The sequence below is a fragment of the Triturus cristatus genome, chromosome 8, assembly GCF_964204655.1.
Source record: "Triturus cristatus chromosome 8, aTriCri1.1, whole genome shotgun sequence".
Taxonomy (NCBI): Eukaryota; Metazoa; Chordata; class Amphibia; order Caudata; family Salamandridae; genus Triturus; species Triturus cristatus.
The window spans coordinates 333,771,178-333,797,068 of record NC_140591.1 but is presented as its reverse complement, the minus strand read 5'-3'; the positions used below and the strand labels follow the sequence as shown (position 1 = coordinate 333,797,068).

General features: G+C 43.2%; 1 protein-coding gene across 1 annotated transcript in view; it reads right to left on the bottom strand.

Annotated features, from left to right (window-relative positions):
- PAN3 (poly(A) specific ribonuclease subunit PAN3) overlaps positions 1-25,891 on the bottom strand; it is a 1,123,747-nt gene that overhangs the window by 636,565 nt on the left and 461,291 nt on the right. Inside the window, exon 10 of the mRNA XM_085621639.1 lies at positions 11,694-11,751. Within this exon, the coding sequence (XP_085477765.1) occupies positions 11,694-11,751 (58 nt within the window). The remainder of the gene's footprint in view (positions 1-11,693; positions 11,752-25,891) is intronic.

Here is a 25,891-nt window from a genome sequence, read left to right as displayed (position 1 = left end):
CCTTGGATCACACCTTTGAAAACCCTTGCCCAGGGAGGCCAGAGGGAAACCTACAAGAAAAGTGTAAAAAAAACCTTCCAATTTAAGAAACAGTGACTTAGAAATGTACTAGTTGTCACTCTTGCTTGGTTCTTTCAGCATGGTAACACTTCTTTTTGACGTTGGCTGTTTTACCAAGGTGTTGGCGCCTAGAAACGACTAGACTATCTAGACGCCTGTTGGATATATACAGTAATTCTCTCTTCAAATTATCACTGACAAGCTAACAGTTAGTGTATTCCACCCCATTTTTTTGTTTCCTTTCTGGAGTTAGATTTTAGACACCAATTACCTCTTTTAGATACATTTTTTAGCCTAAGCTGGTTAGGATGTGCACCAAACAATGCACAAGCTACCAAGTTGTCATTGGTTTGGCAGGGAGTCTTAGATTCACAAGCTGTAGTTTATTTCGTTGGAAAGCGTGCATGAGTGAATAGACATGCATGGTATCTGTGTCTGAACAGGGACAGAAAAATGAAGTCAAAATATTAAGATGCCAAGAGAGACGCAAAGACAGACACACAAACACTTTCTCCCTACTCACAGTAACAACCAGAATTACCAGACCAAAAAAAACTACAAACTTAATGAAGCCCACACACATGCAATCCCATTATGGTAAAGATGTGATATTCAAACAATCCAACAAATTGGTTAACCACCACTCTTAATTGTTAGGAAACATAGGTCCAGACAGTCTCAATCCCATGCCATGTACTAATTACAAACACATACCTTTTTAAAACTGAACAGTTCTTTTAATCCGAAAGCCTTCGTAGACAACTTGTTAGGACCACTGCTACCTTGTGGACAGACGGGAAAACTTATTAAAATGGGAGATCCTAGCTGGGTAGCAAATGTAGACCTTTTGCACTTGAAGATACCCAACCTAAACAAATGCTGCTCCTTGTCAGTACTGACAGAGCATTGCAAACACATGTCCTTCATAAAACATGTAAATTTATCACATCCCCCACTAAACTCCTTATATAAGTAACTTTCTTATTTCCGTTTTTAACAAAACTGTAAGCTGGCATCACTAACTCCTACAGGTCAAATGGTATACCTTCACAAATGTATTAAAGCTTGATGACAATTCCCTAGTAGAATTACATAATTTTCAACAATCCAAAATACTGGGATACATTTTATAATCTTGTCTGACAAAGTCCTTACAGCAAGCTAGAGGGATGTTTATTTTCAGTGTACATTTAATTCACTTCCACCAATGCAAACACACATCTGAGAATTGACACTTCAAGACCGAATATTGCAAATGTGGCACTGAGATGGAAGTATAGACTTTTTGTAAAGTCATTACAAATGGTGCAAAAAGGCTTAAAATATGGATTATTCTACACCAGCACAGAGCCTGAGTAGGGAACATGTCCGTAAACATTAGGTATGTTTCTTCATGGTGTCCCAGGTCACCGAAAATCTCAAAAGGACCATACGGCCTTGCTCCACTCAGGCTACATCTGTATGGAACGAAATGTAGGAGTTTTTACATTTATTCACCTTAGAGCACCAAAGATATATTTACAAAGAGAATAAATAATCGTAACAGTGGTCATTTTCTGGTCTTGTTTGGCTGAAGTTTCCTCTGTGAGCAGGTGAATACATGTTTAATATACTGTACCATCAAGTGGCCTCTAAGATTTTACTGTTCATCCTGCACTAATCTTCTACCCCCAAGTTTCATGTCACCCTTCAGTAAGGCCTTTGGGTTTCCTCCACTAGTAATGTACACTGTGCTGAGATGGACGCATAAACATGGTGCAGCTACATGTTCCTAACTCCTGAATTCACCATCAGCCTTGCAGAACCTTCAGCTGCCTTACACTATTAGAATCCTCCCTGGAATGTCCAAGAAAGCCTGCTTTTATGGTATCTAGCAAGTTGCACATACACACTCAATTGCCATACTAAAAACACAAAAAAAAGATTACTTTTCTTTGAAAAACACCTCTGATAAAAAGCAAAAATCCTATGATTTCAAAACAATGATCTGAGAACAAATCTCAAAACAATGCTACAGAACTATATCCATATTGCCGGGCCTTTGAAAGAGCCTCTAACAAAATCCTTTGTACTAAAGATTTCTGTCTCTGCTCATAACAAATTACTAAAAAGCTATATTTTTGATACATAATGCAGAATTTACAAAGACACCACAAGGTTGACTCAAAACACTTCAAGAATCAACTAGCTTTCATCTGAAATGACTAATTCAGGAGTTTCTCGTCACTCCTTCCACCCCACAAACTGAATCAAAAGATGGGACAGCTGGGAGGTAATGTTCGTCCTCAATAATGGTTAGCAACATCTAATTAACAGTTACAAAGCATCATTTAAGGTCAGTACAGTTTTTTTCTGAGCAATGAGTAAAACATCAATATATTCAAGTCTTAGAATAATATTCTGCTCTGTCCTATGGCCATTCCAATGACAACTTTCGCAGAATTTTAATAGGTGACTAAGCCTAGTACAAACGCATTTTAACAAAACTTATTCTCGAAAAGTCACAGATCAACACAGTCAAATATCTGACTATTATTGTAGGAATACTACAAGCTTCAGGTCGCAAACTATTATTTGGTGTAAACTGTTTCTTTAGATGTTTATTGTACGGGTTATGAGCTTGTCAGTAATGCAAACAAGAAATTGAGGATTTCTAAATTTCAGTGTACAGTATCAAAGGGAAAATGCATACATCCACAATTATGTGAAGCATGAATGCAGGCAATAGAGTGCAGAACAGGAGGAAAGTATACAACATGACCTTGACAATTGTGTTGAACTATCGGTTAGGCTGATTAGCGGGAGAAATGGATATAGGTGCACAGTGACTCTTCCAGTTGAGCTGGGAGAGTATGTTAAGAGGGAATACGTTTCACCTAAAACCAGAAAATGACAAACATTTACCATCCCAGGGAATGGCATTCTTCCCTCAAAGAGCTCATCAGTGGAGTACAAGTTAGTCTATGGAGGAGCAAAACAGCCTGTGCAAGTGAAACTTACATGGTTGTATATTCAGAGTGACCCAAATTATAGGTAGTTTTTACTTTAGAAGGAGAACATTCAGCTTTAAACATATCAATCCACCATGTCTTGATCCGTGATCTCATCTACAGATGGGACATTCCCCATCCATAATTTGCAGTTTAGGATGAGGGTGATCTAGGCATGATCAGTATTCTGCACAACATACATACAGTTTCATGATTCCTTTTTGACTCCCAAGTCAAGATGCCCTGAATTGGTCTATCAAAGTAAAGAAGGGTGAATGAAAACTGACAGCAGAGCCTGCATCCGGCACTTTTAAGTACAGTTCATCTTTTCCATACAAGACTAAACCAGCAGCAGTTTTAGACCCCCGTGCAAACTATCCTATAGCACCAAAGACAAGAGGGGTTGTCCAAATCCACCTACCTGAGACTTGAACCAGTAACAACCAACCAACATCAAATACTGAGCTTATTTCTGTCCACCCAGTGTTGCTCGTGTCTGCAAAGTTCATTCCAACGAGAGATTCATCACATTTATCCTGAGTTTGAATAGTCCTCTAAACATCAAGTTATTTACTGTCAAGAACCATATTTCTAGTGGATTCTCTATTTAAACACAGATTCCTCATCTTGTGAATATTCCCCAGGTGACAGACAGGATCGAAAAACATTAAAGTACTCCTGCACACCAGCAGGTGGCGCCTTGCAGCTAAACGAGTGCTGACGTTAGTTGCTTTCTGAAGCTGTCCACGCCATCAGACACAGAGTATCCGCAAGTTGGCATGACCAGTGTGCAAATCTCCAAACTGCAACCTTTCTAGATTGAAAAATAGCCCAGTTCACCGAAGGGAGAGGTGGAAGGGACGGTGAGAAATATGCGGCTAGATAGAGTATCCATCAAACAGATTGTTACCAGAGGTAAGTACCTTGTTCTTCTATTGAATGGATACTTCTAACCAAAGAATGTATTCTTCTAACCGTAGATTCTATACTTTATGGACAGATACCAAGGCAGTACCTCCCCAGGTGGTTGCTCTGTGAGCTGGCTCAAACCAAAAAGTCCTGCAGGAACGTACAGGCAACACACAACTCTCAACAGACCTGGCTGACGCGACATTAGCTCTTTGTGAACGAATGTACAGACTCCCAAGTGGCCGCATGACAAATATCCAGGACAGCCGCTCTGCATGCCAATGCAGTGGTAGCAGCTATGGCTCTGGTATGAGCCCATAATCCTTGTGGAGGCGGCTGCTTCTTAGCCAATGTGTACCCGATCTTAATGAAAAGAACAATCCATCAGGAGCTGGTCTGTTTTTGCTCTGCGTTACCCTTCTTTGCCTTGGAGACCACTACTAAGAGTTTATCGGCCACCTGATGTTCTTTGGTGCAATCCATATAAAAACATGTAGTGCTCTCTTAAGGATTCAAAAGAGGAAGCCCCACTTCCTCCTTAGAGAGATGAAGTGGAGCAATGAAGTTCAGAAGGTTAATATCCTTCCCAACATGACCACTTTAGGCAGAAAGTAAGCTCGGGTCCTAAACATCAACTTACCTGGCAAGAATGTTCTGCAAGGAGGGTTAAAAGAGCTTGTAGCATCTTCCTACGGCTAGCCAATAAGAAAAACTGTTTTATCATCAAAACTCTGAAGGAACAACTATGTAGCAGCTCAGAATCAGTGCTCATCAAAAAGTGAACAGTAAATTCAAGTCCCATTGTGGCATCACAGAGTCTTGATGGAAATATATATGTTGCCAACCTTTCATAAACTTATCACTACAGGTAACTTAAATACAGAAAGCTGATCGGAAAAAGCTCACAAATAACAGTGTTTAAAGCAAGCCTTGCTGGGCCACGGACAAAACAAACAGCAGAACTTCAGACAATTTGACTAGAAGTGGGTCAATTTGGCAGGTGTAGCACCAAGCCACAAATTTGACCAACAACTGGCATAGACTGGTTTTGTAGAGGGACCACTCACTGCTAAGAAGACATCAACATTAGGAAAAAAATTAAATAAGCTCACACGTCACCACAATCTCCAAGAATGGGCATGTTAATTGCAAAGTCTCAGATAGAGGACCCTGCCCTCGTGTTGCAACAAAAGTTCCTTCCAAAGCAGCAGCTTGATTGACCGATTCCGATGTCCAAGAGTTCCAGGTACCACAATCTCCTGACCCAATCCAGTGCAACTAGGATGACTTGGGACCGATTGTCCCAGATCCTCAGAACTCATGACAAGAGCAGCAGATTCTGGATAGGATATTGGAGCCCCAAGCTCAACCATAGGAAGGATGAATCTCAAAGAGAAAGCCTTCTTACAAACTCCAACATGCAAAAGTGCCGACATTCTATGTTCTTCGCGATGGCAAAATGATCGAGCCAGCATTCTGCCCACTGATGGAAGACTCCCTGCTTGATGTAACGGTCATTCGTGGTCAGCTAAACGTCAGCAGCTGAGTTCATCCACCCAAGCAATTACTGATACTGCCAGAAGCTTAACCTCCAGATAAATTCCTTGGTGGACCAGCAACTTCCAGAGGCGTAGAGCTTCCAGGCACAGGACCCAGGCCCCACTCATCTCTGCTTGTTGTAATACCACATGGCAGCGGTGTTGTCTGTGAGCACTTACATCTTCCTTCATCTGATAGTAAGTAGGCAGGCCTTCAACGCCGTGCGAATCGCTACCAACTCCAATAAATTGATGTGGAGTCGAGCTTTCACCAGATATCAGAGGCCTCTGATCTCCACCTCTTACTGATGGCTTATTCATCCAGAAGAATACATCCGTCAACACTGTATCTGGGTGGGCTAGGGAGAGGGGCATGCCACTGACCAATTGTGGGGACTGCAGGTCTTTTGCAGCCTGCTCTGAAATCTAGATACAATGTGACCGAATCCAGAGATACCGTGTCCACTGGGACTTCACGTCCCACTACAGAGCCCACTTATGCAATCTAGCATGCTTCACCAGCAGGATGTAGGAGGCCAACAATCCCAGCAGTGTTTTGGAAAGTATACTAGAAACAAAGTGAACTAGGGTAAATCAGTATTATACAGAATTAGTGTGTGGGCCCCAGAAGACAAAATCTCTGCCCCCTTCAGAGTGGAATCTGTTTGGCTTAAATATCTTGGGGCCCGATTCACAGAACTAACTAAAGACAAAATCCTAAACTTACTACCATTTTCGTAGTAACAGAAGGCACTTACTCATTTTGATATTCACAGAAGACACTTAGTCACTTCGGTATTCACAGAAGTTAGGAGTCCTAACTTTAGGACTCCTAAATGCCTTCTGTGAATACCGAAAGCCTTAAAATTAGGATTTTTCTCAGTTTAGGAGTCCTAAAGTTAGGACTCCTAACTTTACTACTACTAAACTGAGAAAAACCCTAATTTTACGGCTTTGGGTATTCACAGAAGGCATTTAGGAGTCCTAAAGTTAGGACTCCTAACTTCTGTGAATACTGAAATGAGTAAGTGCCTTCTGTGAATACCAAAATGAGTAAGTGCCTTCTGTGAATACGAAAATGGTAGTAAGTTTAGGATTTTGTCTTAAGTTAGTTCTGTGAATCGGGTCCAGGGTATACAGAACATTGTGATCAAAAGGTTTATGGAGAGGAACCTGGAGATGTTATTGACGGAAATGCAGGCAGACATTGCCAGATGGGGCAAATTACCACTAACTCTCCTAGGCAGAGCAGCCATTTTTAAAATTACAATGCCTCCAAAACATCTGCAGAATGCAGAATACACCCTTACCGATTTCTGAGACCATCTGCTTTTTTAAATAGAGAGAAATTAGACTGCTACTTTGGGATGGGGCTGTCCATGGGTACCTTTAAAAATCCTCTGCCAATCTGTTTATAACAGGGGGCGGGAAGGATAGCTTTTCTGCATGCAAGGACCCATTATTGGGCATCCCAGTTGCAGGCAATAAATGACTCAAATAATGCCCACAGTCGGTAACCGGAAGCAGTGAGGCTGCACAAGCACGGCATGACCACCTCTGGCTGGAAACATATGTGGTGGACCAAGCCGAAAGAACCTCCGTGCTCAGACAAAGGCAGCAACCCATATAGGATGGAGGGGCATAATTACACTGGAGACACCCTTATGGTAGGAAACCACATTGAGAGAGGTGCATAAGCTAGAGGGCTACATCTGCTGGGAATCACTTGGTGTCTTCAGGATAGGCAACACAATTTTGGGGTTGGGGGAATTGTTAAATCCATTGTAAAGCTACAGAAGGAATATGGGCTCTCACATAGACATCATTACAAATATGATCAATTCAAACATGCCTTGCATGCACAGGCCATTGACTGGGAAGACCTGCCGGACTGTCCGCCACTCGAATGTCATGTATTACAAAGCCCAATCAGGAAAGGGGTTGTGTCCTCTATATACAAAATAATAATAAACAACATTCCTGACACCCATAAAAACCCGAAGACAGCACTAGAAATAAGATGCAGAAACATTTGTAGGTGTGGATTGAGTGATCTGATGCAGTCCAATGAAGTGGCCATCAGAGCAAGGTTCCGCTTAATCCTATTTAAAATCCTCCAGAAAGCATACCTAGATAGACCAATATATTTCAAGAGGGGAAAGCCCTAATGCAAATGTGCCTGGGATGTAATACTACTAAAGGCACCTTCTATCATACACTGTGAACTGCCCCAGAATCCACAACAGTTGGTGTGTGATCCTAAAAGATCTTATCATCCTAGGAAACAGAATCCTGCACAACCCTAATTTGTGCTGCTGGGTGGTCCTGGGGGACATAGACCTTCCCTGTAAAAAGTTGGTGTTCTGCTTGTTAAACCTAGTGGTTGTAAAAGGGGACACTGCACAACAATGGTGGCCTGCCAACACAGATAACGTGGCTGACGGGTATGGTTGTGTTATGGGAGCTGAGAAAGTGGTTATACTAGCAGAGAATGTTCAAATGATTTTGAGAAAGTATGGGGACGATGAAAAGAGTTTTACAAACTTGACTCTGGGTTAGGTGAAAGCCCCACGCAACAGGATTCGGAATATGAATAGTCTTTGCCATGATTCCCGGCCTTAAACAGCACCTATAAGAGGCAACAAAGAGGGCAGACCAAGTAAGAACGTATTGTGGATTGCATTCATTATTCACATGTTGATATGTGGTATATGAAAAATGCTTATTTCCTGTAACCTGCTGACTGTTTAAATGTTAAAAATCCAAAAAAAAAGAGTTGGCAAAAAGACAATCCCAGGTGCCTCAGTCAGTTCCACTGAGATGCAGGACAGTGGTTGAAACATCTGGATCATAGCCCAAATGTTTTGGACTCTCCACTCCGTGGGAATGCATGAAACCATACTGTATCCAGAATGTGTCCGATGAACAGAAGTGTCTTACAACGGAGTCAAATGTGTCTTCAGCATGTTGCTAGTGATCCCCAATGATGTAAGGATGTTTGCCATTTTCTGGAGGTGGTTGGTGACAGTCTACAAGGTAGGGAGAAGACTGGTTAACCTTACTGGAGAGCACCTGCTTCATCAAACTCTCTGGTGTGGGATGTCAAGTAAGGAAGTCAAGGTCACCTCGTGCTGGTCAATGATGCTAAGTAACCTGCCAATTGACTGGCAGCCCTCAACATGTTTTCACCCAGGTGCCCAAAAGGATTTTCTTGAGGCCTTCATTTAATGGCAGTAGAGGTTCTAAAGGTGCTTGACCAAGCAGGAGCACCTCTGCAAGAACATTTTTCTTCACCTCCATAGTAGGGAACTGTAGATCTAGTACTTCTGCCACCCTCTGCATAACAACAGTGAAGGCCAGTGTCTAGAGAAGTATCCAGGCCACCGGTATTTTTAGTTGTGGACACTAATTTTTCTCATCATATTGGGGACAAAACCAACCCCCTTATCGAAATTGTCGCTATCTGAGTCAGTGCATAAAAGATTGTGCAAAGCTTGGGCCCTACCTCATGATAAGGACAAAGTAATAGAGTTAGAAGGGTTGCCAACTGGCTGTACTCTGGTGGGATAAGGGCATGGCCTCCCTTGAGGTTATGGTGGATTCTACTGGGAGTTTGAGAGCACGGTAGGTTGTGTATCCTCCTCTGGTATCTGCACCCCATCAATGCAAGAGTAACTAGCGCAGCAGGTGGTGCCAGAACCAGTGTTTGACCAGAGGTGGGCTTCAAGGAACACGGACAGCACAGGGAGTTGACCCGGCAGCAGAAGTCCAACAGAAGACCCCTAAGGATCCTTAGGACCCAAAGGCATGCCTATGGGAAATGTTAAAGCATGAAAATTGCACAGAATGGCCTCCATAAAGGCCTCCACTTGCTGCAATGTTATAGATGGACCTGGAAATCCGGGGGTGCATTAGGACTAGATTCTGGATTGGTTCAGATGGAGATCAGGAGACAGACTGGGTGGAACATTGATGACCTTACATCTTCTCCGGAGTTCGACAGTTGTAGGAAGGGGTTTATTTGCACTTAGATTTTTAACCTTATTTCTACACTTAACAGAAGACTACAATGATCTGCCACGGGAAGACTTTGGGAGAGAGAACGCAACTATCCTTTCTATTTCAACCGGTCACAGAGTGGAGTCTGCCGATGTTTGGCGACATACAGCCTCACTTCACGGTCTCATATGGCCTTCAGATTCACCTAGAGGCAGTTATCGCAGGCCCTGGAATCGCATTGTGAACCTAGGCAGCGTCGTCAGCGGTTCAGTTCGGACCTCTGTTCATTTGTCGGAGCCACCTGTGCGATTCATCAAGGACAGAACAAGGTGTATTTGGGAACATTTTGGTGATTCCCTGTATCCTAGATCACTACATTAGCCATCCCTCTTTCCTTTCAATTCAGTTGGGGAACGATAACGGCTAACTCTTAATGCCTGCTTTTAATTATATTGGCATTCAATTGTGAAGGTCGGCTCGGGCACAGACATATATATATATATATATATATATCGTTGGGTGATCAACATTAGTCATCGTGTCTAAACCCTAAATTCTGCAATATATATATTCTCTGACTGCCCTACATCTATTCAGTCCTATAACCGGTCCCCAGACCATCTAAGGACATCTCAGCCTTAGATTTTCGTGATTAATTTCAGTGCAATAGACGGTCTCCTGATGAAGGCAGTAATGCCGAAACGCGCGTAGCTCAAATCTACCGCATTGCTTCCATCAACTACATATTTATAAATTATTTTGTGATTTGTTTTGATGATATAATAGTTATGTCTTTTTCAATGAAATATTCTATTGTATATTCTTTTGTTCGCTGATTTGTAAAAGTTACCATATATCAAGTTGTCACATATGACATTAAACTAAAATATAAAATATCAAATGAAGAAATAAAAATTATATACTTTTCTAAATTTTGTATGAAGATTTTATTTAGTGGTTACATTTATGGTTTATACCTGGAATACGTTGTTATGTATGTTTATTCACTTGCTATAGTACTTTACCTACATACCCTAGGCACCATAGGCATACTTCATGAGGGTCTGTCAGTCATCTGTTTACAACAGTCCCTACACAACTTAAACACTGTTGTCTCTGTTGGCTCGACCTGTCATTTCCAGAGCAGAATAATGTTAGGAAAAAGCTGCACAATGGCGCCTGCTAGTGTGGAGGATTACTGCTTTAAAGTTTCCGAATCCAGTACGATGCCTGGTGAATATTCATAAGATGAGAAATCAGCAGCTGATGTACTGAAAATTAATAAATCCAGCAGGAAGGTTTATAAGTAATCAAAGACATGTTCTGGTGGGGTTTTCCCCATTTAAAGTTGAGGATCCTGGATTACAACATATCCAGCAAAGTTACAGCTATCATTTTGTATGTGAAAATCTACTAAAATTTGTTAATAGTGAATTAAAAGAAACTTTTTAATTATCTATGGACTCCATATTTACCCTTGTACCATGAACAGTTAGCAGGGTGCAACTCCTTTCTCTACAGGACCCAAATGATTTGTTTAATCCAATATCAAATTTTGCTACCAACTGTCCTGTAAGGCACACCTACAAAACCAAAAATCGCTGCAGACTACCAGATTGGGTAAAAGTACTTTAACCCTTTCAACATGACGTTGGTTTTCCTTCACAAAAAAACACCCCGCAGAGGCATCTACCTATGCAAGTTGGCTCAAAACTCATGTCACCCAACTCCCTTCTGGTCAATCCACCTGCAGGAGTGGCAAGGGGAGCCATTACAACATGATGCATCACTTCCCCTAAAAGATTTCATGACAGTACAAGCTCTCGCCACACATCAGGGTTACGTTTGTCTTGGAAAACAGCCTGAGATGTATTACAGAGATCCAAGGAATATACTGTGCATTTTTGTTCCAGGCGTTTATTATAGCAGTTTAGATGAAGGTAGGCAGCACTATCGTAGCTATACATAAAGTAACAAGCGTCTTTGAGAAGGCACTAAACACATTAGCATTGTTTACTAAGTACTACATTATAAAGTGTTCAACGGTAAAAGTCACATTTGACAGGATTACTTGATCTACCCGATGACATGTTTACACAGTTGTGCACAAGCTGCTAAATATACAAGCAAACATGGCCATTTTTCTGCTAGCTATCCTGGCGAAAGTACACAAAAGGCCCTTTTCTTGTAAAGTTACCTGGCATATCCGCTTGATCAATCTGTGCCATTGTTATTAAGTGCCTGTTGATCAGTTCCTAGAAAACAGACATTTATAATAATTTATTCCAGGTACACAAACCCACGTGTTTAAAATCTTGCTTTCAAAAACATTAGGTACCAGATGACAATACTGCTCAACCTAGTACATAGTTGCATGCTGTCTTTACTGAACGTCAGTCATGTAATGCATTTGCCGCCGACAAATCATGAACAATAAAAAATGAAAAATTGGTTGCTTAAGAATTGTGAAGTTACGGCAGGAGGCAGGTATAGGAATAGCAAGCTACTTACCTTCAGGTAATGCTTTTTCTGGTAGATACAGTATTTAGCAACAGATTTTTCACCTTGAAATATACCCAGGTGCTAGACTGGTTCCAATGAACTTTAACAGCAGTGCTCCCGCATGTCGGCAGGTGGTGTTGCGTGCCTCTGCATTGGCTCCGTACCAACCTGTAAGTGACAGAACGGAGCAGCATATAAGCACCATTCTGACGCACTGACTGTAGTTTCTTATTTCTTTCCCTTTTAGCACCCTCATTCAAGCAGTGTAGTGTGTTCATTTGTAACTTAATGACTTTTTAGATGTTTAAAAGGCCAATTTATAGACCAGGGGAGGTGGGAGGGAGGAATCTGTGCTTACAGTATCCATCAGAAAGAGCGATACAGAAGGTAAATAACTTGTTCTTCTGAGGGGTACTTCTGGTCGCAGATTTCTCACCTTCAGAATAGAAACCAAAGCAATATCTACCAAAGGTGGATGGTCTAGAGAGTAGATTCAGACCAAATATATCCAGCAGTACCGAGCTAATGAAGATATCCTGTCAGATCAAGGCAGCAGTGCTCCCTGAATGTACTCACATTGCACCCTGGAAGATATCAGCAATGGTCCCTCCACGTGCCAAAACAGTATTCGTGGACATGGCCCTGGTGGAATGGACTCTCAGGCCCCTCGGAGGGCTGTGGCTAGGGTGCCGCAAATCTTCATGCACTACCCTGAAAGAATGGGTTTTTGTAGCAAACATGAAGCCTCCCGCAGTATACACCTTGAGATCTCAAGGAACTATGCCTAAGAGTTTGTAATTAAACTGGGTAAGGCGCCTTTATTTCACAGCACGAGATACTACTTTTTGCCAAATTTTGACTGGGTAACTCCCCATTTCTTCACCTCAAGGAGGGGGAGAAAAATGATATCCCTTAAACGCTTATGGAATGCACACAATACTCTGGGTCTCCAGGACCTGCAACAGGAATATATATTGGTACGTTAATTATTAGGGTTTTTTGGAAAGCGCTACTAACCATACAAATGTGGTCTTGGAGTTCTACTATTTGCACGGGTACTCATCTTCTTGTTCTAAATTTTAAACCCTGGCTTGATAGAGATTTGGTCCACTCAGCCTAGCTGTGGGCAGTAAAATGGCTGAGAGGAGAGGGGGTGAGGTTTGGGTGTTCGAATACTCTGGCACTCATCCAAACCAATTACTAGGATAATCAGTGGAAGCCAGGGAGACACCTTATGGGTAAAATTCAAGCATGACTACTTGAGAGGTGTACTCGGGAACCAGAACCAGAGAGTTGTCCACCTTCCATGCCCTCTTTGAAGAACATAGACTTCTAGGATGCCAACTGGACAGGGAGAAATTACCCAGTAAGCAATATTTGCAGCACCTCAGGAAATCTAGAGGAAATTAAAGAACAAAAGACCCAGAAGGCAACAAAATCCATCACAAAAAAGAAAACCCAAAATAAGAACCCCAAGGACAACCCTGCCACAGACACAGGAAGCAAAGAAGCCATTTCTAAAGGGGTACAGAAACTATAAGTTCTTGAAATTTGCAGATTTAGGGAAAACGTATGCATGTTGGAACCACGCAAGCATTTACTACGCCTGCCTTAACAACGCAGCCCAAACCACGAATGTGTCTTTACAACACATTCCTTTACCATGCAAGTCTTTACAACGACTTGCCTTAAGGAAAGCACTGGACCTTGTAGTTAAATAATGTAATATTCCAACTCCAGTCTGCGCAACAGTAGGTAAAGTGTTGGACTTAAAGTCCAACATCAGTCCAACAACGCTGTACTTGAGGCATGTCATTGTAATGAATTGCATGGTAAAGGAATCCGTTGCAAAGAGGCATTCGTGGTGCAGACCATGTTAAGGCACAGCGTGGTTTAAGCCGCGATATAAAGGATGTTTTACAGGGAAAACACATCTGCACACAGGAGCTTAGTGAGGATGAGGAACAGGTAGCTAGGGGGCATAGTGGAGGAAGAAGTTGTCTGGCTACTCGTGTTTCCAGATTCTTTAATATATTATTGTTTGCTAGTACAAAAATGGATTTGACATCACACCTTGGCTATCCTAGCAGTTTGACAGGGGGGTGACGAGACATACTAATACTTCTCAACATGTTTGTTCCATAAAGAAATCACATACACATGGCCAGAAAAGGTATCTCTGGTTCTATTGAGAAGATCAGATTGTGGGCTGTTCGCTTATTCTAGTCATTAAGAGCCAAATTTCTCCTATATGATTTCTTAGATTTGGGAAGAATTTGTATTTATACTAGCTTATTAAAAGAAAGAAAATTTAACTGTCTAATATTGATTCTACAGGTTAACATTTTGAAGCTCCAATTGGCTGCTAAACAAGTTATGCAGCATGCTCCATCTAGTTTCTGAAATCAGAGCAGTTGCACTGTTATTCTGTGGCTTACGCATCATGATCGATCCTATGGCTGGTGTTCTAAACTCTGGATAAGGATCAGTGTTTGCTGAATTCTTCAGGCCCTGCACTTGTGCTTTAACAAACCGTGACTTGCTTTCCATAAGAATAGACAAAACTAAATGGAAGTTTAGCTGCTACCTGAAAAGCATAACAATAGATATAACCAGCTCAGGATTAATTCGGCTCAGCGCTTTCCAGAACTATTTACTAGCAATCTCAAAGTATAGTAAGATAAAGCACAAGGGCTGACCTGTCAAAGGCTTAATGAAAAAGTTACTCAGCCTTTGGCAACACACTTTCTGGTGGATACTCAAACTATAAATTCCTCATCTGGTGAATACCTCCAGGCACCAGACCGGATCTGGAAGGTTTTTCAAGCATTGTTCCCCTGCGACAGTAGTAACATTGTGTGGCTTCACGTCTCGTCCCAAAGCGGTATTAGAGCCACAAATAAACACCACCCATGTGTGCTGTCAGTTTCTCTCTTGATCCAGTAAGCACCAGACATCAATAACTGATCAGATGTGACAGTGTGCAGATTTCTAGATTGGGTCCTTTTTATGTATGGAAAAAGAAACCATGCCACAAAACTTGGAGTTGGGAGGGTGGCAAAGAATCTGTGGTTAGAGCTTTTAGTATCATGGTGAGAGATGTTTGCCTGAGTTTCCTGATCACTAATGGAATTAGTGGGAGGTGGAAAAATGACCAGTTCATCCATAGAGCATTGCCTCTGGATTGATGGTGTGGATACCTGTTTGCGAAATGTGGGCATTCCACGTTATTTTTTTGTTGCAAATAGGTCTATTTCTGAAAAGCCCACTTGTGATAGTATAGTTGCAGAACCATGGGGTGAAGTTCCCATTTGTGCACTTGCTTCTGCGTCCAGCTTAGAAAGTCTGCAAAGTGACTGCTTGTACCTTGGACATGTTCTGCTAGAAGTTTAATATTATGATGTAGTGCTAATCTCCATATTTTCTGTGTTAACTGAGATAATTGGAGAGAGTGTCACCTCCCTCGACCCCACCCCCCCTTTGTGTTGCAGTTGAGGCAGGAAGACTTTGACTGCTGGATGAACAGCCTGCTGCTCTAGGTGACTGATATGGAGATTCTTGTGTTTGGAATCCCCTAGACTCTGAATAGTGAGGTTGTGGAGATGTGCTCCCCAACCTGTTAGGGAGGCTTCTGTTTTTAGAATAGTTTGTGGAACTGGGTCCTGAAATGGCCGCCCCTTGTATCGGTTTTGTGGATTCCACCATTGCAAAGAGTTATAATTGCAGCAGTCTCCCAACACTGGATTGTGAAGTTGACCCAGAGACTGTGTCCATTGGTGGGTGAAACATTGTTGTAGAGGTCTCATATTTAGTCTGGTGTGAGGAACTATGTGAATACATGATGCCATCATGCCAAGAAGTCTGAGAAATGTTTTGGCAGGAATTTGATTTCCTGTTTGAAACGGTTGAGTTAATGTTACAATGTTGTGTATTCTGTCTGCATTTGGGTATGCCAATGTTAAGTCTGTGTTGAGAATGGCCCCTAGATACGAATGACTGGTGGCTGGTTGTAGATGAGATTTCTGAAGGTTGATAGTAAACCCTAACCAATAGAGTAAATTTAGGGTTCGTTGAGTATTTTGTCTGCAAAGGTTGAGGTTGTTTGCTTTGATTAACCAGTCGCCTAAATGTGGGAAGACATGAATGTTTTGTGTGAACAGATGTGCTGCCACCACTGGTAGACAATTTGTAAATACTCTTGGGGCAGTGGTAATCCCGAAGGGAAGAACTTTGAATTGATATTGTTTTCCTTGTAATTGAAATCTGAGGTATTTCCTTTGTGCAGGATAAATGGGTATATGGAAGTAGGCGTCCTGTAGATCATGAGCCACCATGAAGTCTCCTTTTTGTAAAAATTGAATGATCTCTTGAAGAGTGACCATTTGGAAGGGCTCTGATATGATATAATGATTAAATGGCCTGAGATTTAGAATGGGTCATAGTGACCCATCTTTTTGGGGGATAAGGATGAATAGTGAGCATACTTCTGTTCCTTGAAACTGTTGTTGAACTGGTTCTATTGCTCCTTTTTGTAACAGAGCTGTTATTTTTAGCTGCATGAGCATTTGAATTTGAGTTGATAGTTTGTGCTTGCGAGGTGGAATATTTGAAGGAGTTAAGAGCTCCACACAGTAACCATGTTGGATAACATCCAACACCCATTGGTCTGTTGTTATTGATTTCCAAGTGTTGAGAAACTGTTGCAGATGACCCCAATCGGCGTTAAGTGGTTTGGGGGAACTGTAAGGAAGTTATTGTTTTTTGTTGCCATTTGAGGAACGGGTATGGTTTCCTCTGCCTCTTCCTTTAAAATTATTCCCTCTATAAGAATCTCTGTAGAAAGTTTTTGAGGTAAGAGGTCTGTCCTTGATATTTGTATGATGGCCCAGTGGTATCTGCGGTGATCCTGCACCTTGTTTGTAATTGGACCTGCGAAAAGGACCACCATATGTGTTAGTTTGTAGAGCCCCCATTGATTTTGCTACCTCTGTGTCCTTTTTCACTTTTCAGGAGCTATATACACTTGAGGTCCAAAAAGATGTTCTTTATCAAAAGGTGGATTTAGAATAATTTGCTTTACTTCAGGCTTAAAGCATGATAACCGTAACCATGCGTGTCAACGAAGAGGATACTCTTGTTTATACCTCTAGCAACTGCGTCAGCTGCATCTAGTGCACATTTAATAGAATTACTGGTGATGAGTTTGCGCTCCTTAACTATTTCCTAACCCCTTTTTATGTGCTCTTCCAGGAGATGTTGGAGGTGCCTCTCTATTTGGCCTCAGTGGGGTCGGTCATACCTTGCTAATAGAGCCTGGCTATTGGCTATACGCCAATGATTAGCTGCTTGTGCAGCCACTCGTTTCCCAGAGGCATCTATTAGTTTGGACTCTTTATCTTGAGTTGGTGCATCACCTGACGTTTAGGAGTTAGCCCTTTTTCTTGTGTTTGAGACTACTAAGGAGTTGGGGGTTAGTTGACCTCTAATAAAGATAGGGTCTGATCGTGCTGCCTTATACTTTTTTTCAATGCGTGGTGTTATTATTCTCGCTTTGACCGGGCCTTTAAAAATGTCGTCTGAGTGATGTGTCATACCCCTAAGTAATGGTAAGTATTATTTCCCTCTATGTGCATTAGATAAAGTCTCAAATAGAAAATCCTCCTGTATTGAAACTTTGTATAAGGGGACCCGATGGAAGGTTGCTGCTTGTGCTATTAGATCCTGATAAGCAGAGGCATCATCAGGTGGTGATGGGCCGGTGGGATACAAGCCAGGGTCAGAGTCGCCTTGAGGCTCAATGTCATAACCATCCCAAGCACACCCTGGTTGTGTGTCTTCTGGGACCTGATCATCTTCACCTATTGATTGAGGGGGCATGTTACCTGCCTCAGACAAATGTGTGGAGTAAGGTGGTGGAGTGGTGTTTTTGGTTTAGGTGAAGTTGAAATGGGAATGTGCAATGGACTAGTTGTAGCAACCTTTCTTTTCTTTTTCACAGATTGAACAGGAATGTCCCGAGCCTTCTCAAAAGCCAACTGCTTCTTAGAAGCGGGTTGTTTAGGTGGCTGGATCATTATTATTTTGGTTCCAGGCTGAATTTCGAGTCTTTTTTGTTTCGATTGAACCGTTCTTGAAATTGTTCGAGGATTGGCTCTGGTGAAGATTTTGGTTCGAAAATGAAGCATTAAGGTGGTGGAAGTTTTGTTTCAGCTGGATGAATGTTAGGATCTGAAATGGGCAGTCTCTGTTTCAGTGCAGAGACAGAGATGCTGTGGCCCCCGGTGTGGAGGAGGTGGAGACCCTGCTGTGGCTGAATGTTCAGAGCAAAGCTGGAAGGCAGGGCTTCCGAATCAGTTTTTGGAAGCACCATGGCTTTTTTTGCAGTAGCGGCCCGTGAGCAGTTTTTTCGGTGAAAGCAGATGGTTTGGGCTTAGGATCAGGGGTAAAAGTACTCTGAGTCAGAATCTTGGATAGAAAGGGATTCCTCCTGTGCCACTTAAGGTTCTTCCTTCCTTCTCTTGCCAACCGAAGATGTATGGGACATTGTCTGCTTGCTTGCGCTGCATTTCCTGTCAGCGATCACGTCGGTCCTGGAGAGTCTTTTTTACATCGAAAACCCTTGCAGGCCTCACAACTGTCCTCTCTATGATCTGGCAAGAGGCATAGATTGCAAACAGGATGTTGGTCGGTATGAGGATATTTGGAGTGACAATTTGGACAAATGGAACAGAGTGTGTTCCATCAGCACGTCATTCTCTGAGAGCGTTGGAAATGGAGAAGTGCGGCCCATGGGCTGAGGAAGCAAGCTGAAGACCCGCTATTCGGAGTGATGTGCGGGACACAATAGGCAACCAATCGAGATAATACAGTCGTGTGAAGATATTAACGAACGGAAGGGAGCCTGAAGGAGTCTCGAACCGGAGCGCAAGATAGTACATCTGAACCAGTAGGCAGAAAAAAACAACCTAAAGATGGCCATGATGAACATGCTCAGTATCACCAAGAGGAGGACTCACAGCCTCGTGACTTGAAGAAAACTTCTTGGAACAAAAACAACTTGTAATCATCCAAGTCCAACACTAGATGGCAGACTTATAAAAAAAATCATGTCTATCTACAGCACACATGCCTCCAACACAGCATTACTGAAGGCAAATAACTTGTTATTCTGATGCACACTTCTAACACATTGCTCTCCTTATGAATATATACCAAGCAATACCTCCCAACGTGGTAGAATTGTGAAATTGGTCAGACCAAAAGTCCTGCAGGGACAGAGGGGTGAAATGCCCATCCCGTTGGACTGGAATGTCAAAGCAATAGTGCATGTGTCCTGATTTCAACCTGCCAGATGTAGACGACAGGCAACCTGTGTTCCAATGCAGTGGTAGCAACCTTTGCTCTGAAGGAAAGAGTCACTTAGACCTTTTGAACACAGCTTATTAGCCAGTAAGTAGCAAATCTTAATACAGAGGAGTATCAATTGTTATATGGTCCACTTCTGCACCGCCTGGCCTTTCTTTGCTCCAGAGAACCCCACAAAGAACTGATTGTCCACCGATGGTCCTCGGCATGATCAATGTAAAAGCCCAACCCTTCTTTGGGTCCAAATAATTGAGTCTCCAGTTCGAGGGTTGAGGTGTATCAGACTGCCAGTAGAGAAATGGATTGTCCAACATGAACAGCCTTCAGCAGGAAAGCTGTCTGATCCATTACACCTAAATGCCAAGAATTAAGGTGGTGGAGGGCAGTTGTGCAGAAAGAACCCGAAGCTCACTAACACAACCAGCTGAAGTAATTGCGATGAGAAAGACTGTTTTGAGAGTCAGGAGACACAAAGGACAGTTGCGCACTTTCTCAAATGAGGTACACTTAAGGAATGTGAGAACCAAACTAAGGTATCACAAAAGGTTTAGGTAGAAATATATGTACTAAACCTTTAGGAAAACACATCACAACAGGTGAGTTAAACACAGACGGTTGGTAAGGTATTCGGCCGAAAGGGCAACAAACAACCTTTAACTGTACACACTTCAGGTCCTTGCTGGGCAAAAGACAACATAAAAAGCAAAACATCAGAAAGCTTTGCCTGCAAGGGGTCCATATTGCGGGAACCACACTAACTCGCAAACCCAGCACCCGGCATAGACAGATTTTGAAGATGGGCATCTGGCTGCCAAAATAAAGTCCACAAAATTCGGGAGGAAGATGTAATGCATTCAAATAATGCAGCTCAATCCATGTAAGGAGGTCTAGATTGCACAGGCCCGGGCCGGGAAAAAGACCCTTTCCTGATGATGGGCAGAAGATCCGCTCAAAACAGCAGACTGATTGGAGGACAGATACTCATGCCCTTAAGTTTCAGGTACCATAATACCCTGGTCCAATCTGGAGCCACTAGGATGACTTAAACCCAGCGGTTCTTCAAAACTCAGGAGCCCAAAATGTAGAAATTGCATGTTCTTATAAGTGGTGAAGAGACTGAGCGAGGGTTATCTCCTCTGCTGGAAGTCACCCTGCGCCACGTGGAGGTGTAACTGCTATTGTGATCCACTAGGCATCATAGGCTTTCACCAGCCCTGGCATTCAAAGATCCTACAAGGGAAATGCCCTTATGGTCCAGCAAAGTCCAGAGGCACAGAGCCGCTTGGCACAAGACCCCACCCGCTTATTGCAATACCTTGTGGCAGTGATGTTCTACATGAGGACCTCAACTAGCCTCCGGTTGATGGTCGGAAGGAAGACTCAACACCAGGCAAATGGCCCTCTACTCCAACAAACTGATGTGAAGCAGGTCTCCCCTAGAGACTATAGTCCTCTGATCTCCATTTCTCTCAGGTGACCGCCCCAACCCAGCATTGATGTGTCTGTCAACACCCTCACCTCTGTGTGAGTAGGGAGAGTAGTCTCCTGCCAGTTCATTTACAGTCGAGCAGCTTCAATGAGATTCAGGACTGAGGCTGAAATATCAAGATTACAGTCCGAATCTGCTGGACTTGTTGACTCCGAGAAAAGGTCCAAAAATGCACGGTAGCCCGGATGGCTCAGATAAAAGGGAGCCTTTGCCACGTTTGAATACGAACCCAAACAATGTGAGGAGGCTCGTTGTTGTCTAGAAGTGGTCCATGACTGACTGTGGCATGCCTGCCTTCAACAGGTAGTCATCGAGAAAGAGTAGCATCTCCAACCTCCAAAGACACACTGCGACCATGACCTTCACGAACACCTGAGGGCCAGTGGAGAAGACGTAAGGGAGGGCGGCAAACTGAAAATGCGTGTGTTCCATCTTGAACCACAGATAGCCCCAGTGGGCCTGCAAGATGGGGATAGGGAAATAGGTGATCTGCAGGACCAACACCACCATCCAGTCTCCTGGATAGATAGAACTTATGGGTAAAGTTTTGAAGTGTGGCAAGGGCCTCAGGGCTTTTTCAGCACTAGGAAATAATGAGAACACCCAGTACTGATCTCCGAGACTGAGACACTCTTTATGGCTCCTTTCTCCAAAATAGCCTGTACTTCCAGCAGAAACATGGACAAACGGTCCTCCTCTGAAAGCTGCTCTGTCGGTGGAAAGGTCGGAAAGCAATGGCAGCGCGTAACCCCATTGTACTAACTGCAGTACCCACCTGTCGGATGTTATAGGCTTACCACCAGGGTCAAAAATGAGTGATCCTGCCTGAAACGTGGACTTGGATGCCACAAAGGACACACTGATAAGGAAAGAATTGGGATTAAGACTGCTAGTTGAGGCCTACACTGCCAGGCTTTCAGGTGTATGGTGCAGCATTAGGCAGGCAAACAAAATATCGTTCCCGAGCACAAGCAAATACGTATCCAGATCAAAAAGTATCTAAGTTTCAGGAGAAAATTCAGTCCATATATTCAAAAGAAAAGTCTTCTTTATTTTCTTGTCTCCTGAAGTCTCATTGCATGATGGTTCACAATATCAGATAAGAACAAAAGTTGCAGCCAACACGTGTTTCGTCTTGGGTAAATGACCCAACGACTTCCTCAGGGCAAATCTCATATAGTAAATGCAATACGTCACACATAGATAATGACTATACTCAATGTCATGTAGTTTATGCCTGAATTCATTTGTGTTGATCCAAATTTCAGCAATAACAGCTGTATAACTGATTAGAGCCATCGGTTAAAAATATTCAAGGACCATCTCGAGAGTAACGAGGTTCAAGTATAGCAAAGGAGAGTGCTCCGTTAGTAGTCATAAGCAATTCGTATAAAACTATATGAGATTTGCCCTGAGGAAGTCGTTGGGTCAGTTACCCAAGACGAAACACGTGTTGGCTGCAACTTTTGTTCTTATCTGATATTGTGAACCATCATGCAATGAGACTTCGGGAGACAAGAAAATAAAGAAGACTTTTCTTTTGAATATATGGACTGAATTTTCTCCTGAAACTTGGATACTTTTTGATCTGGATACGTATTTGCTTGTGCTGGGGAACAATATTATGTTTGCAGGTTAATCTTCTGTTTGCCTTGGTAACGGAGGATTATTGGGACGCATGTGGCTGTTTCCCTTTCTGTTCCCTTGAGCAACTTACTTCCTGTGTTTTATATACATATATTGGTTGTGCGCAAAAATAATCCAGCCACTTTTCCTCATTTGTTCAGCATTAGGCAGGTAAGGTCACCAGAATGGGTCTGTGACAACATGTCACCTAGTCTGCTTAAGGATGGGTAACAGCAAGGTTAGGTCCTAGTGCCCACGAGGGTGTGGATCAGAGCCTAGTTGAACATCAGTATGGGTTCAGATGAGAACTGTTTTAGTTGTAGCACTTCTGTCAGAATGCTGAACGTTACCTCACCAGAAAGTAATTGCAGATCCAAGGCTTTGGCTACCTGTTTTAAAACCAATATTATGTAGTTATTCATTTATTTGGCGCACTTATCAAACCTGAGGGGATCTCTAGGTGCCTTTACAGCTGGGATGTCACACAGTACAAGAAGAAATTATAAGGTGAATAACCAGGTTTTCAGGAGTTGTTTTTTTAAAGGGTGAAGTCAGGGCATGCATGAATGGACAAAGGCAGCGGATTCCAGTGATGAGGGGCGAGGTAGGAGAAAGAACGACTCCCAAACCTGGTTATTTGAATACGTTTGGGAAGTAGGAGTAATAGATCACTGGATCTATAAGCCAGTGATGCAAAGGCTCAAGTTTGTTTCTGAGGTAAAGGGAGCCGTTACCTTGGAGAGTTTTACTTACCAGACAAAAGTTTGAAGAGGATGCGCTTTTTAACTGGAAGCCAATGGAGAAAACGGGGGGTGGGCTCCGAAGGAGTCCGAGGGGGAAGGTTCAAGACCAGGTGTAAAGCTGAGTTCTGCACTACCTGGAGCCCAGTTAGAAGGTTTTCATTAATTCCTACCATTAAGGAATTGCCATAGTCCATATGAATTATTATCAAGGATTGAACAAGAGATTTCCTGGTTTGTAGTAGGGTCCATTGAAAGACTTTAAGCATTTGCATTAGACCAAAGCAGGTTCCGGAGATGGTTTTGACATGATCATTCATGGAGAGCTTATCATCTATAAGAACTCTCAGATTCTTTGCACTTTTTTCGGGATAGGTGGTGTGCCTAGCTCCAATGGCCACCACTCGGCTGACCAGACTGAGTGCGCTTTTTCGAACAAAAGGATCTCCTTTTTTGTTCGTATTAAGTTGCAAAAACGTATCTGTCATCCACATAGAAATTCTTAGTAGACAGTTCTTAATTGAGACTTTGGTCAGCATTGAATTATGGTCCATAGCGATGACCAATTGTGTGTCATCAGCATAAGAGATGGTTTCAAACCCACATGACCGGATGAGTTTTGCCAGGGGTGCCAAATAGACATTAAACAAAGCGGGGCTCAAAATTGAGCCCTGTGGCACCCCTTTATCCAGGACCATGGATACAGAAGAATAGTCACCCAGCTGAACCAGATTAGTGTGTTGAGACAGAAAATTCTTCGTCCATTACAAAGCTTTACCCGTGACACCAATCTCCCCTAGTCTATGGACTAAGATGGTGTCAGAAACCACTGATAGATCCAAGAGAACCAGCATAGCTGAAAAACCCTGGTCTAAAGCCAGTTTGATGGGGAATGGAGCAGTCCCTTCAGTGGAAGAGTCGGGAGAGGAGACCAGTCCAGTGTCAGGGAAAGTCTCCAGCCAGGTCGGCTACTGCATGTCCATATACAACTGGGCATCATATTGTGGGATAAATTCGGCCCCACCCACACCATCACCTGGTAGGTTCTGGTCAGAGTCTGTTCCTAACACAGTTGTTAAGAACTGGAGGGTGGCTCTTAGGCAAATGCATTGTCTTATCAGAGTTAGAATAATGTGGGCCGGGGGCTTAGGAATTGAGTTTGAGTGTGGCTTTAGTCGAGAAAGAGAAGGATTTGTCTCTGAGTCGGATAGAACTATAGAATCAGCATCCTCTTCTGGTGTTGGTGACACTGGTGCAGCCATCAACATCGCTGGAACCAGCATGTACTGTGGTGACAACCGTGAAATCAGTTCTGGAGTTTGAGCTGTACAAGAAGCAGGTTCAAGAGGCACAGACAGCACAGAGGGCGGACTCATTGATGAAACCCCAACTAGTGGCCCCTGCAAATCCATGGGACTGAAGTAGCACCCGGGGGAGCCAAAAGGGTGTTGAAAATGTGGAGTATGGCTTCCTTAAATGAGTCCCTCTTTTTGTGGTGTCGCCGATGGGCTTGAAAATTTGGGAGTACATTGGAATTCACTCCTCAGCAGGAAATCAGGAACAAAACCGTAGAGCACGTACGTTTTCTTGCGATTTCTCAGAGTGGCAAGGCTCTGATGAGGCCCACTTGGACTTCTTGTGTTTCTTTTTGGATTTATACTTACTGAAGGTTGTTCACAACTCCAACTGTCACAGGATGGACCCCAAGAGCAGGAACACAATAGTCTCCTTGAATTCAAGAGGGAGTGGCCTTTATTCTACTTCCGTTGGTACAGGTTAGCTTTTCAGTCCTGGATCGCCTTTTGAAGCATTAGGGCACACTCCTCACACAACTTGAAGCGGTGACACTTGCTCAAATACCAAAAACATCTTGTGGGAATCTTTGACAGACATTTGCTTGTGACAGTCCCTACAAAGTTTATACCCTGTAGTTTTAAGTGGGGACATTTTCCGGTCCTAGGAGTGGACTTGGTGCATCGTTATCTGGGCTGACAGCGTCGCGGGACTGCGAGGACCACAAACCCGTGCCTGCTCCACCTGTGTCCTCTTCCCGCTTGGACCCGCCCTCTGACCTCCGGATATTATTGGGCTACCTTACCGCATCGCGGGGCGCGAGCGGGGCACGTGCCGGGCGAAGCCCGGGCCAAGGGCGGGCCCGTTTTTGCCCGTTCGTGCCCGAAAGAGATCGGACCGGGCCCACTCTCTTACTTCCACAATATTTCGTGAGTACTTTTAAACCTTGCTTATTTTGTTGGCGAACAATGGCGAACAAAAGGGGCACGAAACTTACTACCACAGACCATGTTGCGGGAACGCTCGATAAATTTATCGTAAGGGCTTCCTCAATACTCGAACATGAAATAGCGATCACCGAGCGACGGTTGTCTATGGAACCGGTCCCTTCCAATCGCTCTTCACTGGGTTCAATTGCGCATAGTCGCTCCCCTGGTGTACTTGCTTCCACTCCTGCTACCTCGAGCTTACATTGTGGCTATTCTTCTTTAGCAACCCAAACTATTGCCCCCGTTAAAGCTCTTATTGATTTGGCACCAAGTACAACAGACCCTGAACAGGTTCCTCCCAACTCGCCTGTAATTCCAGTTCAGGAAGAAGGAACTATCCCTAAAAGGAAACGAACCGGCATTTCACCAAAGGGCAGGAAAAACAAACTAA